At 40.6% G+C, this 15,723-nt stretch overlaps 1 protein-coding gene across 1 annotated transcript in view; it reads left to right on the top strand.

The window, feature by feature from the left end:
- The first annotated feature begins 3,506 nt into the window (after positions 1-3,506).
- The window catches only part of LOC134088129 (polyunsaturated fatty acid lipoxygenase ALOX15B-like), a 29,542-nt gene continuing 17,325 nt past the window's right edge, over positions 3,507-15,723 (top strand). The window contains exons 1-7 of the mRNA XM_062542063.1: positions 3,507-3,741; positions 6,072-6,270; positions 8,979-9,060; positions 11,647-11,769; positions 12,739-12,848; positions 12,943-13,112; positions 13,804-13,947. Coding sequence (XP_062398047.1) covers positions 3,601-3,741; positions 6,072-6,270; positions 8,979-9,060; positions 11,647-11,769; positions 12,739-12,848; positions 12,943-13,112; positions 13,804-13,947 — 969 coding nt within the window. The 5' untranslated portion in view covers positions 3,507-3,600. The remainder of the gene's footprint in view (positions 3,742-6,071; positions 6,271-8,978; positions 9,061-11,646; positions 11,770-12,738; positions 12,849-12,942; positions 13,113-13,803; positions 13,948-15,723) is intronic.

The raw sequence follows: 15,723 nt of genomic DNA, 5'->3' as shown, positions 1-15,723 counted from the left end.
GTGTGTTGTGCTGTAATGGAAACCTTATTGTGTAGCCAAGTAGTAAATAGAGTTATTTCCTTAATCATGCATGATTTACTTTTTGTTAAATTTGTAGATTCGAATGCCTCGCAGCAACAATTGCATTTAAATATACTGATTCAGCCTCTGTCAAGCTCAGGAGTGTGTAAAGTGATGCAAGTCATGTCTGTGTCAGCCTAAGTACACAATTTAAGTCGGTCAAGTAAAGTTTACAGTGTGTGTGCTAACAAGGCCGTGGACATTATTTATTCTCTGTAAAAGGGATTACTGTGGTGAGATGACATGCTGAGATTTCAATGTATGTATACTGTAAACTGTAAATAAGTACTTTGCATGATAGGTTTCTTTTAAAGGAAACACACACACACACACACACAAATAGGAGCAGACTCCTGTGTTACTCCACTCGCTGCTGTAAATCAAGAGGGCAGTTTATTGCAACTTCAACTGAGCAGAGCCACACTTCCCAATAAGTAATAAATTTACAGTGACTCATGGGCCGACTTGTTATTCATGGCCTACTCGTGTTAATTATGACTCTATGACTCACTTTTACGACTTGGTACACACGTTTTATGATACTAGATGTGAATTTCTCAATATTGAAATGACACCATCACACAATCTTGCAAAATGAATCCCTTTCATCATCAAAAGGATCTGCAAACACTCTGCCGACAATGTCCGAAGTATACTAATGTTGCTTGCCAAAAGTATATCACTTGTCCTGACCCCCATATGAACTTCAGTCACATCCTACTCTTAATCCATAGTAAGCAAAATTCGAACAGTTCCTGTCTGCTTAAGGAAAGACGTCATAGTGGGATATCAATCGGCAAGCAGTTCAGTTCAAATGTAACGGCACTTTCTAGGTCTGCTTAAAGGGGGATTTCGCCCCCCCCCCCCCCCCCCCCCCTCCCCTTTGCGATAACAGAACGCGGAAATGGTTGAACGTTTGTGCCTCTCGCTCTGCTTTAACCCTCTCTGGTTGAGGTCAGGACTCTGGGGCCATCCCCGAGCTGGGCTTGGCCTTTTAGTTCCAGTGAAAGGAACTCTGAATGCTTCAGTTTTAACCAAGAGATTTTGGACAATTCCATGTTCCCAACTGTGTGAGTATAGTTTGGGGATGGCCACTTCCTGTTCCAACATGACTGTAAAAGTGCACCAAGCAAGGTCCATACAGACATGGATGGCAGTGTTTGGTGTGGATGAACCTGACTGGCCTGCACAGAGTCCTGACCTCAACCCAATAGAACACCTTGTCCTTTGGGATGAACAAAAGCGGAGACTGAGAGAAAGTCTCCTCATCCAACATCAGTGTGTGACTTCACAAATGCACTTCTGAAAGAATGGTCTAAAATGCCCACAAACACACTCCTACACCATGTGGAAAGCCTTCCCAGACAAGTTGAAGCTGTTATCGCTGCAAAGGGTGGACCAATGTCATATTAAGCCCTATGGATTAAGAATAGAATGTGACTGAAGTTCATATGGGGGTCAAGGCAAATTACCCAATACTTTTGGCAATATAGTGTATGTGTCAATCCTTCTTGGACCTGGGGCAAGCCCAGTGTACATTTGAGTGCACGCCTATGCACACACGCACACGCACACACACACACATACACACACACACACAGGAATGGATAATGGTGGGTGGCATAACACATTCCTGGCTGAATCGTTTTCCATGGAACATCAGGTTACACAGGATATGACACACTCATGGAGCAAAACGTCAGCCCAGATTACTATAAGGATCATTATCAGCCTCACACTGTTGGCAAAAAAAAAAAACCACATTGATTTACAAAATACTAAACACACTTCTCTGTTTTACTAACTGTACAGACAATTCAAACAACGTCTCCTCTTCACAATTTCAAGACACTACCTCCTAAAATACACAACATAAAATCAATAGTTTAAAGGTGAACTATGCACGTTGTATAGCTTAATTTGCCATATAGGGAAACTATGCAGATTTGGCAATTTCTTTGCTGGTTTCACTTTCGCATCATGCCTAAAGCCCCTTAGCTGTTCTTAAATCAGCGCAAACGACGGCCTCTCGGGGCTTATTGCTTAAATAACTTCCACCATCGTCAAACACGTTCTGAATTAAGAATCTGATACAGCATGGTACAGTCCGCCTCATCGGGATCACAGCATTCATAGTGTACACACCTCTTATTGTACCACTACACTCCGGGTCTTCCCCAAATAACCCCCTTATTGGTCATGCACTGTGAGTGCATTACTCTCATCTGACATAGCATTTATATCTGTGAACAGGCCTACATTACACACATCTGACATAGCATTCATAACTGTGAGGAGGCCTACTGTACATTACACACATCTGACATAGCATTCATAACTGTGAGGAGGCCTACTGTACATTACGCACATCTGACATAGCATTCATATCTGTGAACAGGCCTACATTACACACATCTGACATAGCATTCATATCTGTGAACAGGCCTACATTACACACATCTGACATAGCATTCATAACTGTGAGGAGGCCTACTGTACATCACACACATCTGACATAGCATTCATAACTGTGAACAGGCCTACATTACACACATGTGGCATTATAGCATTCATAACTGTGAGCAGGCCTACATCACACACATCTGACATAGCATTCATAACTGTGAACAGCCCTACATCACATGTGACATAGAATGCATAACTGTGAGCAGGCCTACATTACACACATGTGACATTATAGCATTCATAACTGTGAGTGCATTTTATTCGTACACAAGTGACATAGCATTCATAACTGTGAGTGCATTATATTCATAAACGGTGAGATTATATTCTTAAACTGCGAGTGCATTATATTGATACATAATGTGACATAGCATTCCCTGCTGAACCCTGCTGAAGTCTATGCTATAATGTATATGAGTGAGAAGGTTAGACATGAATGAGTGAGAAATAGAAGTGAGTCAGTTTGTCAGTTAATCCTCTTGAACCCACTGAAGTGGTTATCAGTTTGGTTACTCATTGAACTCACTGAAGAATAATTACAGTTCTTTGTTACATATGTACATTGCATATGGCCCTGTGTACAGTCTACAGTCATTCATTTTCTTAGGAATTTACCACAGCCGTTCTTCAGAACTAGGGTTGGGGTTTAAGTGTAAATAGTATTTTATGACACTTTAACTCCCACCTGATCACCAGTCAGGATCACCTGTATAAAATACCCTCCGGAAAGTAAAGCATTTCACTCAGGTTTCACAGCTTGACCACAGTCACTTGTTTCTTCAGCCCACAAGAGGATCCATCTTCTCAATTGATCCATAAAGGTAGGTCATTTACCGCCATCATTTCCTGTTATATTGTTTATATGTCATCAGCAAAATCTCCCTCTCTCTTTATTATTGTTGAAATGTTCTGTTTTGTTTATGTCTGCATGTTTCCCCTGTATTCATACATTAAATGTCTTTATCTTTTTATCTATGTTCATGGGTAATTCCATGTCTTGAATAATCATATCAGAAATTGAACAAAAATGTGTTTCAGGAATACATTAAACAAAAAAAAAAAAAAAAAAAAAAAATGTTGATCTACACACTGAGACTGTACACTGGAGACCGGGCTTATGCCGAAACCTCCAACACCATCCATGTTCGTCTCCTCGGGACTAAAGGAGAGAGTAAGGAAATTAAAGTGTGTGGCCGTACTCTTCACCACAACGACGTGAGTCTATTCATGCAATCCCTTTCATTTCGTTGTATCAGTCCTATAAGAAAAGTAAGATGCTTCTTTAGTTTAGTTCATTTTATCTGTTTGGAGGATGCATGAAGATAATATCAAAAGGATAGTTCAGTCAGGACCACTTTTTTTTTGTTGTACTTGCATGATATTACATTTAGTGGTATGCTCTGTTCTGGGTGCCCCCTGCCTTTCCATGTCAAGCATGCTGGTTGAAGCATGGGATGCCTAAGGCAGGGAGGGCAGCAAAGACAAGCTCCTATATGGTGCACACTTTAAAAAGGCATTTAGAACCATGCAGGCTTTGAAGAACCCTTAGGGGTTCCTTTGATGAATCCTTCAAAATCGTTCAAAGAACCATTTAGGGGTGCCGTATATGAAGCATGCAATAGAACCATTTTTGCTTCTTTAAAGCACCTTTTTTTTCTAAGAGTGCACAACAGAGCAGATATCAGTGACAGCACATTGAAAAGTCGGCAGTCGGGGGGAGATGGAGTGGCGTTGGCTTGCCAACAGAGACTAGTCAGGCTTCAGAGAGTAAAAGTCCTACAGGCGCTTAACCCTCATCTTGTCCTTGGGGTCAATTTGACCCCAAAGCAATGTTTAACGTCATAAAATATACTGTATGGTTCACTTTTTTTGTTTTGCTTCAAGTTTCATGACTTTTCCTCATTTGAAGGGTACAACAGAGTAAACATGAAATTTGCACAAAAATATGTTTCCAATGTCCTGTAAAAAAAATAGTTACGTTGGTGGTATTGGGGTCAATTTGACCCCATTTTTATGAAACATGAGGAAAATGAATATTTGACACATTATGGATATTATTATTGTAATAGTATAAGAACATGTAGTTATTATCATTATTGCATATACAAGTACATATTACATATAAGTTATTTTGGCAGGTCTGAAAAAGTCCAAAAAGTCAGCCTTTAGGCTGTTTACACTGGATTGGCCATATTGCCAGCCAGGGTTCCAGGGTTCATAAAGGGGTCTGGGGAGGTGGGATTGTTTTGTAGGGCTTTTGATGGTGGTTATTACACTCTTGTTAAGTACCTACAACAAAAAAAACTGGGTAAAAAAATCATTTGAATCATTTTTTGAGAGGTTTTTTAGCTGGGGTCAAATTGACCCCAAGGATAACGAACGTCGGTAAGATTTGAGGACAACATGAGGGTTAACACAGGTGATTCCACTAATTAGCTGATCTTCCTGGCTTAAGAGTTATATTAATTGCAATCAGCTGATTAAGTAAATAGTTGGAAGAAAAATGTGGCAGGACTTACTTTCTGAAGCCACATTTTTGAACCTTTGGTTGCCAAAAGAGAAAGCGGTGGACAATGAGCCAATTTCACAGTGTCCAGGTGTCTGGCCTAGTTGATGTTAATGATGCCTTAATTGGCAGGGTAAAACATCTTCCTGTTTCTGTCTTTCCTGTAGACTGAGCTGTTCCAGAGGACGTGAGTTTACACAGTGGCGACATCTTGTGAAATAGGCTCATAGGCTAAGATAGCTTAATAAGGCACTCTGAATGATCTACGGACTCATGAAGTCCATGGGCAGAATATGAGCAGCTGAGCAATCAGCTGGGCAGTAGCCTACAGTTAGAGAAGTGAAACTGTTGTCTGCCTGAACTACTAACAAAATTCATCTCTTGAGTCATTGATGTTTGTAGGAGGATATTTGGTGCAAAAATAGAGCCTCAATAAAATAACTCACTTTAGATAGACTTTTTCCATAATTTAAGCCAACTGGGTCATATAAAAAATACCTGACTAAATGGATGAATATGTTTTTTTTTTTATTCACTTAATTTGTCCACACACTTGTTTTCATCAAGTTATCCCATAAGAGGCCACAATGTATATATAAATGAATAGGCTAAATGAATATGATGAGAAAAATCTACAGAGATTTTTTGGAAATTTGATTATGGAAAAAGTATGGAATTTTGAAATGGAAAATGTGTAGGAACCCTGCAAGGAGGAAACCTTACTGAGAATTGTACATGTACTGACACAGAGGTATAGAGTGTGTCTCGTGTACTGACAGTGGTAGAGTGTGTCTAACATGGCTGACAGTGGTAGATAGAGTGTGTCTCGTGTACTGACAGTGGTAGAGTGTGTCTCATGTACTGACAGTGATAATAATAATAATAATAATAATCTTTATTTATAGAGCGCTTTTCTAAACATAGTTTCAAAGTGCTTTACATATGAAATAATAAACAGAACAAAAAATAACATAAAAATGAGTGACTAAAAACAATACAAATAATACCATAGAGTGATAGAGTATGTCTAATCGTGCAGGTGCCTCCATGCTTTATCCATTGTCATGCTTCACTGGGGGACCTGGTCACGGTGGAGGTGCGCTCCGACTGCTGGATCTTTGATGACCAGTGGTTCTGTGACAAGATCACTGTTAAGACCCCAGAGAATGAAGAGCTTCTGTTCCCGTGTTACTGCTGGCTTAGCACCAAGGAAGGGTTGTCTTTAAGACCTGCTTCAGGTAAGGCATATGTTTTTTTTTTTATTGCCATGTTATTTTGTTGCGTTATAAAAATACTAGTGCAGTGCCCGTACAAACAATGTTTTCCAAGAAACTTGTTTCCCAATTACGTTGATGCAGGTAGATCATGTTAGATTGGCGATGATGTAGAACAGGGGTGTCAAACTCATTTTCACCGAGGGCCACATCAGCCCAATGGCTGCCCTCAAAGGGCCAGATGTAACTTCTAAGATTTGTAACACCAGCCACAAAATCTTTAGCAACGGTAAAACTTCTAAAATCGAGAAGAGCAAAAGGTATCAGCATGACATGTTCTTTTTTATTATTATGTTTTGTAAAAACAAAACACCACTGTCAGTTCCATACAGTTTGACTTTTCAATGAGGGTCACTGGTCAGTCAGGAAGAGATCATGCCATGGATTCTTTTTTTTTTTTCATATTTCTGAGTTTTTAGATTCGAGTATATTCAACTTTACTGTCATTGCACGAGTGAAATACCAGTAACGAAATGCAGTTTTACATCTAGCAAGTGATGCAAACGAGTAGGCTAACTGTCATGTCAAAAAGTGCATCCATATGAAATGCGTCACTAGCCTACACTGTTCCATACACAAACAGTAGAAGCGAACGGTCCCGGTGGACTTTTTCTTTGAAGTTTTAAAGTTGAAAGGTGTTGTGTGGATTCTATGTTGTTCGTTTTTAACTGAAATGAAAATGCAAAGCAACAGGGCGATTACTACAAACTTCTAGCATACCTCTGCTTGCCTGATATGAATGCACCTCTTCTCGGTCAGAATAGGCTTATTTTCGCTTTTGGCCAAACAATCACTTGCTCGATTAGCAAGGATTTGGAGCTGGATTTTTTGGATAATAGGACTACACACAATTATACATGCCTTTTAAACGTAGACGTAAACGTATCACGTAGTTTACAACTTACATCGATTCCCCTCTCAAAGAAGCACACGCACTTCAAACAATCATGCGTTTCACAGGCAGGCTAAACCGAGCGCGTAATTTAGGCGCTCCGTTTGCTAAAATAGTTTAGAATACTGGTCTAATTTGTTTTCACACGTACACGTTGCTATCACATCTGATGTAGCCAGTTGCACTGATCATAGAGGAAGGTGGTTGATGTTGCCTCCACACTGCAATACAATGCACGCATGTGAGACAGTCTCACATGCGTGCATTGTATTGCAGTGTATTGCCTATACGCAAAAACTGTATCGGACCTTTTAAACTCTCGCGGGCCACATACTGTATCAGACCCTTAAAGCTCTCGCGGGCCATATGAAATGACGTGGCGGGCCGCATCTGGCCCGCGGGCCTTGAGTTTGACACCTGTGATGTAGAATCACAAGGCAGCATGGGCATTCAATACATGAATTAGAATCACATATTTTGATTATAATGATAATCATAACACGTTTACAGGCAGGCATGTAGGCCTACGCTGATGGTGCTGTAGACGTGATAGATAGAGCGCCTATCAGAAGGTCCTGTATCAAACTATGGCTGTGGAGGGAAACAATTCTTTTTACATACAATATTCTTTGCAAGTTTTTGCTGACAATATTGAGATGTAATTGTAATTTTGAAACATTTCAAAAGTACCTGTAATTGAATTACACATTTCTCTCCAGTAGGCTAACTGTAATATATTACTGTTACATTTATTTTGTAACTAAATTACGTAGCTCAACTACATGTAATGCGTTACTCCCCAACACTGGCAGCTAGAGCTTTTTACTCACTTTGCAAAGTATGATAAAGCTAACCGCATGACCATGGCCATGCCAGTGCTATTAACTCGGAAGTGAATGAATGTTAGGACTACCCATAGCCGATGTCCAGATAGAGTCAAGACTAAGAGTGGCTGTTTTAAATGATTTTTTTTTACAGAATGCGACCAACATATGTGTCGGCATATTGTTGCAAGATCAGCAACCTGATCAGGCAAAAGAACCGCTAGGACGGTAGGCAAACGCAGTTGTTGATGTGGAGTAGCCTATATGCAACGTTACGTTACTTTAACAGCCTGCTTACCAACATGGGTGCATGTGTGTCGGACTCAGCGTGTTTATCCAAGATGAACAATCTTGAAACGGTCCGTAGTTTAAGTTAGACATCGTAATTTCCATGAATGGCAACACGTGAGTTTGTCAGCGAAATGGGCTTTTTCCCCTATGCTGGAGTAAGTGAGAGTGAGAAGGGGAGCGACTATTTAGAGTGGCTAGAGAGCGGTAGAATTGTATTTTGCTTAATTTAACAATATCTTTGTCATTTTTGTCCAAAAACGAACAAACTTTGCACTGCACTCACGCATGCCATTGGCTAGACTTGTGTCAAATTGTAGGTCAGTCTGATGAGTGGTTCGAGAGTTATGCGTGGAACACACAGACAGACAGACAGACAGAGTGACACAGACGTTCCTTGCAGTAATACATAGATAGATAGATAGATAGATAGATGCCACTATGTCATTATGCCTAATCTCACAATTCCACAGGTGTTCCCATAATTGCAAAGGAGTGACCCAATAACCTGTGTCCAGTAATCAGTGAATGAGCTAGCCATTCACACATATAGAAACCTTGAACCTAATGCTGAGAATCAGACCGTGACTGAAATGAGGTGCCCTTTCATAACCAGAAAATAATAGCTTGATTTCTAAAATAATATCTCTGTGTCTTTCACCTTCAAGGGAAATTGCCATTCCAGGATACTCACCCAATAGCCTATAAACAGAGGCAGAAAGAGCTGGAGGAGGCTCATGAGATCTTCAGGTCAGTCATTTTGAGATCTACCCACTGGTCAAGGTTTTAATCACAGTTTAAGGTTTTAATTATGGATTAATGTGGAAGACAGAACGACTACAACTTGTCAAAATAAAAGTCCACAATCGCAAAGCAGACAATGAGCTACTACAGTGCCAAAAAGACAGAACATGGTCAAGCAAATCATTTTTGTTTTGTAACCTTTGCAGATGATTCTCATTTTTTGCTATATGTCCAACCATTCCAGGTTACACAAATACGGGTCAGCTGAATGTAGGCTAGTTTACCTCCCAGTGTTAAACTTAGTGTTTATGAATACTTCACAACTGGTGCAGTAAGTAAGATATTCCTGGAATATTTACGAGTCATTGCATGAGAAAACCAGGCAGAGGTGGGAAGATGGGGGTTGGCCAAATCGGCTCATACTTTGTATATGTGATAAGTATGTGGAACTATGAACAGCCATATACTTAAAACCCTCCAGCTGTTTTTTGTTATGGAGTTCTGGGACCCCTCTCAGAGACCCTCAAAAATCCAACAATTCATGGCTGAAAATGACTGAAATTGCCATTTCTACCCTGATTATCCTGATAAAGATATGAACATGAGCTTTATATTTCCATAGAGCCTAGGTAGCATAGTTTTAAAGACCAAAAGGTGCACCGAGGGGTTATCTACACCACTGAAAGCAGAATTTTCCTCCCTTTAAATTTCGGTCATTTTTAAGAAGCATTGTCTCGTATTCGCAGTGGCTTTGGTGGATGGTTTTACTGTTGCTGGAGAAAGGAACATCTACTGATTCAAAAACAATTGTCGTCTAATTGGGCCACACATAATGTGTGCCGTGCCAGGAGGGTCTTTAGCAGGATTTTTCGTGTTTTGGCCTATGATAAACCATATTCAGATCGCCATCACATGGCCATACCATGGCATTACATCACAAACAGATGTAATGCCAGATGTTTGCGATGTAATGGCATGGTATGGCCACTCGGTGGCGATCTGAATAGTCTAGTTTCAAATGTATGACAACCAAGAACAACAATGCATGCAGAGGTCTGCACTCTTTGAGTGCTTTTCTAGTTAATTAAAGCTTTCTTTAACAATTTGTCATAGTAGTGACACAAAAATTTACCATAAATTACCCTATAGTGAGATATTATTACCTGGTTTATTATACTCCAAAACCCGAAAACCCCCCGCAAAGACCCTCCTGGCACAGCGCACATTATGTGTGGCCCAATTAGACAACAATTGTTTTTGAATCAGAAGATGTTCCTCTGTCCAGCAACAGTAAAACCATCCACCAAAGCCACTGCGAATGTGAGATAATGCCTCCTAAAAATGACCAATTTTAGAGGGATGAAAATTCTGCTTTCAGTGGTGCAGACAACCCCCTAGTGCACCTTTTGGTCTTTAAAACTATTCTACCTAAGCTCTATGGAAACATAAAGCTCATGTTCATATCTTTATCAGGATAATCAGGGTAGAAATGGCAATTTCAGTCATTTTCAGCCATGAATTGTTGGATTTTTGAGGTTCTCTGAGAGGGGTCCCAGAACTCCACAACAAAAAAGAGTTTGAGGGTTTTAAGTATATGGCTGTTCATAGTTCCACATACTTATCACATATACAAAGTATGAGCCGATTTGGCCGACCCCCATCTTCCTACCTCCTGCTGGTTTTGCCTGGTTTTCTCGTGCAATGACTCTTACAAATGAACTTGAACCTCCAGTTTATATTCTGACAACATGTCGTCGTTCTGTCTACCACATTCATGAAAGATTTGGTATCATGTTGAGTCATGTCTCATGAAACAGTCATGAATGCTTTATGTGCAGTTAATGACAGCTGCTATGAATGTGTTATGAACTCACCCGGTAAGTAAAGTGTTACCAAATTGTTACTACTGGACAAACCATATCTTCAGAGTTGGAGTGAACATGTAAGGAGCAAAATATATCAGAAGATGCAGTTACAACATAGCTAACGACGCGCTACCGGAAACAAATGAACAGCCTTCCATGCATATAATCCTTGTTGGTGCAACCAGAGTGGTAGATAAAACAGAATGACGACACTCCCATACACCTCCATAGGAAAAAATGGCAGCGCTTTTTCCAGGCTATTTCCTCGTTATGGGACTTTTGGAACTATTTACAGCCAATCTCTTGGTCAGTAGTCAATGAGTTAATTGATTACACCTTCCAGCATCCAGAAGTACATCCCACCCTCCTGCGATTCAGCCATTCAGCACAGGTTTTTTGGAACTTTTGATCGCATGGCGGCAACATCAAAGAGTGTCGCAACTCTCTCTCTCTATGGCTCTGGGTGCAACCACATAGAAAGAGAGAGTTGCGACACTCATTATAATGTAGAAACGGTTGATGTCCTTTAAAAATGGACACAACTGTTATCATCCAGAAGAGCTGCTGTTGTTGTCCAAAATAGCTTTCTGTCCAAGACACTGTGACATTGTGTCTCAAATCGCATACTTCTGTACATACAATAACTAATATTAGTGCACATGTAAATTTACTTGTGCACTAATATTAGGTACACAGCCTGTGACATGTCTCTGTTGTGTGTCCACAGATGGCGTGTATACGCTGAAGGTTTGCCTCAGACAGTCGCTGCTGACTCATTCTGCGACCTTCCTGCAGAGGTCCAGTTCTCAGTCATGAAAGCTGTTGAGTTTTTCACCACAGCACTCATCGAGTAAGAAACCATCCTCATGCAATATTTACGCAATAAGGTGGACTCACTGATGACATAATGTAGTAAACACTTAATTCTGAATTGATGTGCTACAGTATAAAGCTGACTTGTTTAATGTGTGACAACAATGATTTGTTAGGACAACATTACAGTAATTTATCAGTCACCAACCGTGTTATTATATACTGACCAGATATTATTTCCACAATATCTGGTCAGCATTTCTATCATTAACTAGCCTACTAATGCCCCCCTCCCCTTCAAGCTTTAGCCTACTCAAAAAGACTGTATTTCAATAATCATTTGCAAATCTTGTCAAAGTCTCCTGTTGTATGGATGGCTTTAGTCATGGCTTCATACAGTGACACAAACAATAGAAGAAAAAAAAACAATAGTTAGCTGCTACAGTACCTCTCTCCAACACCAAACAGGAGGGGCAAAATAAGTGACAGCTGTTGTGATGTTCTCGTTGTGTGAATTAAAGAGCAGACCGTGTATTCGTAAAATGTCGTTTACTTTACTAAGAGGTTCACAAGCATACATCCAACACCATCGGCTCTACCTAGACTGCCCTACCTACGCATGCCTGTAGGGGTCATGCTGTACGTCACTGTTAATGAACATTACAGCTGTGATTATTGATTATTTGTCATTTTGTTTCTCATAACTTATTTGTTATGGAACAATTCTATATCAGTTAGGGATGTCAAACATGAAACAATGTGGCAGAAACATGATAATATGACTTTGATATAAGTGGGCTATGAGTAGGTTCAGTGCATGTTGTTGATATCTAGTCCAGCTGCTGATCGACCTGGATCTGATGTCCGACCTCTGACCTCGAATTTATATGAATTGTAGTATCTAATGTAGCTGTTTTGTTGAATCTAGAGCTTCCCCTAGAGCCAAAATGTTTTTATATTTTACCCTGCCATTGTAAATACTTCTTTGTCATTGTTCCCTCTGTAGATTGTGTGCATTGGGGTTAAAAGAGTATGCGGATTCTACCAAACCATGGAGAAGCTTTAGCGAGATGGAAAAAACAATATCGGAATCCTTTTCACCAAGCCAAACCTACGGTACTCACTACAGCATGACAAGGGCAGCTGAGTTACTTTTTTTACACATCAAAAGCACTGTAGTGTTTTTTTCCTGACACAGCATGTCTTGCAGAATATGTCCAGAAGCACTGGAAAGAGGATCAATTCTTTGGCTACCAGCTGCTGAATGGCCTCAACCCCATGATGATCCAGCGCTGCTCAAAGCTGCCCGAGAACTTCCCCGTCTCAGAGGAGATGGTCAAAGACTCCCTTAACGGGAGAACCCTGAAGCATGAGCTTGAGGTAAGGCACACATCAACGATAAAAAATATTACAGGGGAGCTACACCAGAAGCGTAACTGAAGCGTTCCGTTCTCGATGCGTAAAATCCATTTATGAAGATGGGTCTACTGGTATTTCTTTTTTTTAAAATCTACGCGCCACTGTCGCATCTGGTGAAGCTACTTCCATTGATTATAGTGTTTATTAACTGCTGCAACATACGCGTCGTGAACGGAACGCTTCAGTTACACGCCTGGTGTAGCTCCCCTGTTAGACATTTGTGTATTTGTGAGACGTAGCAGGGGATGATGGTATGTGTTTCTCAGCAGGTTACAGTCATAACCTCTTAAGGCTTCAGTGCTTTAGCAATGCATGTAATAAGCCAATCACATAGCATCTTTCTCCTTTGCGGTGCTGGTTACTAAGAGTTTGCACATTTTTGTTTCTTGAAACAAATCTTAAGGGTGCTTCAACATCCCTATAAGACTCTCCAAGGTAAACACAGAAAATTGTAAAAATGTCACTGGTCCCAAACACTCAATTCTATATTTCAGATATACTTAATTACATAAAATATAGTTCATTCCATGATTGTTTTAGTGAATCAATTTACAACATATTCAGAATGAATTAGGAGGATTAACAGACTAGGGTGAGAATTGGTGGATGGATTAATATATTTCCCATCTCAATCTGCCTCACAATCCTCCAGAAAGGGAATATCTTCCTGTGTGACTACAAGATGCTGGATGGGCTTGTGGGAAATGTAGTCCATGACAGGCAGCAGTATCTCACCGCTCCTCTGGTTCTGCTCCACTGCAACCCTCAGGGTCTGATGCTGCCCATCGCCATACAGGTAAACAACTTGCATCCTTAGCCACACTATTTGTCAACCGACACATTTCCCATGATTCATAGCGTACAAATGACTCATACTGTTTTCATCTTTTCATCGACTCCATGTATAAGCTTCTTTAACGTATTTGAGTGGTTTGTACAACCAACCATATCCTCTGTGAAAAATGTGCAGTCGACAGCTGTTTAAAAAGTTAGAAGAGTATTGGTTGTCATGGTGGCGCACATATATCGCTTGTTCCAATATGACTGTGCACCAGTGCACAAAGCAAGGTCCATAAATACATGGGTTACAGAGTTTGGTGCGGATGACTGGCCATCACAGAGTGCTGATCTCAACCCAGTAGAACACCTAGGGGATGAATTAAGCCCGGCGTCGACAAGAGGCGTTCAGCGGTGTTCGGCGGTCTGGGCTTGCCGCGCAGGATTTTAGAATAGTTTTCTATCTCTGTGCGGCTGCTGCGCGGCAGACGTTTCCAGTGGGCGATGCTCCATTGAAAACAATGGAATTCTATTTTTTTTTCGTGGCGCGGCGCGCCGTGTACGCTTCTGGTGGGCGATGACCTTTAGTTCGGAGACTGAGAGCCAGTCTCCTCATCCAACATCAGTGTGTGACCTCACAAATGCGCTTCTGGAATAATGATCAAAAATTCCCATGAACACACTCCTAAACCTTCTGGAATGTCTTCCCAGAAGAGTTGAAGCCGTTATAGATGCAAAGAGTGGACCGACGTCATATTAAACCTTATAGATTAAGGGTGGGATGTCACTTAAGTTGATATGCGAGTCATGGCAGGTGACCCAATACTTTTGGCAATATAGTGTACTTTCGCACATCATTAAATCTGGATGAAGGATCAGCACCTTCAGCTTAATCTTTCAAAAACTGAGCTCTTGGTGTTTCCAGCAAAAACAACAGATGAACATCCAGCTTGATTCATCCTCATTGACTCCAACTAGATCGGCACGTAACTTGGGTGTCATAATTGATGACCAACTTACTTTCTCTGAGCATATTGCCTCAATTGCAAAGTCATGTCGGTATACCCTGTACAACATTAGGAAGATCAGACCTTATCTGACACAAGATTCCACTCATATCAGCTTCTTGTACAGGCAATGGTTATCTCCAAGCTGGACTACTGTAATTCCCTGTTAGCTGGCCTACCTGCTTGCATATTAAGACCACTACAGTTGATTCAGAATGCTGCAGCACGACTGGTCTTCAATCAGCCAAAGAGGACACATATAACCCCTCTCCTAGTTACTCTCCACTGGCTCCCTATAGTAGCCAGAATTAAATTTAAATCTCTCACTCTGGCCTATAGGACACTGACTGGATCTGCTCCTAGCTACTTCAGTTCTTTGATCAAGATGTACATTCCCAACCGCCCATTGCGATCTTCTGAGGAGCGTCTGTTATGTCGACAAACCATACATGCTAGGTCAAACTGTAGATCCTATTCTTCAGTGGTTCCGTGTTGGTGGAATGAGTTGCCCAGTGCTCTCCGTTCCAGCAACAGTTTTGGATCTTTTAAGAGGGGTCTTAAGGCATATTTGTTTAATATGCACTTAGTCTTTTGAGCGTTTGTTATGTGTTATGGTTTGTATTGTTTTGTTATAATTTGTCCATTGTTATAATTTGACATTTATTCTGCTATTGTCCTTAAATCTAGCCATACCATGCTATAGTTATTGCTATTTTATAATTAACTGAGTGACTTATTTGATTGCTATTCTCATTTCATTGTTTTATATCTCATTAGGTTAGTGCTTA

The sequence above is a fragment of the Sardina pilchardus genome, chromosome 1 (assembly GCF_963854185.1).
Source record: "Sardina pilchardus chromosome 1, fSarPil1.1, whole genome shotgun sequence".
Classification (NCBI taxonomy): Eukaryota; Metazoa; Chordata; class Actinopteri; order Clupeiformes; family Clupeidae; genus Sardina; species Sardina pilchardus.
The sequence above is the reverse complement of the archived record's forward strand: the minus strand, read 5'-3'. Positions and strand labels throughout refer to the sequence as shown.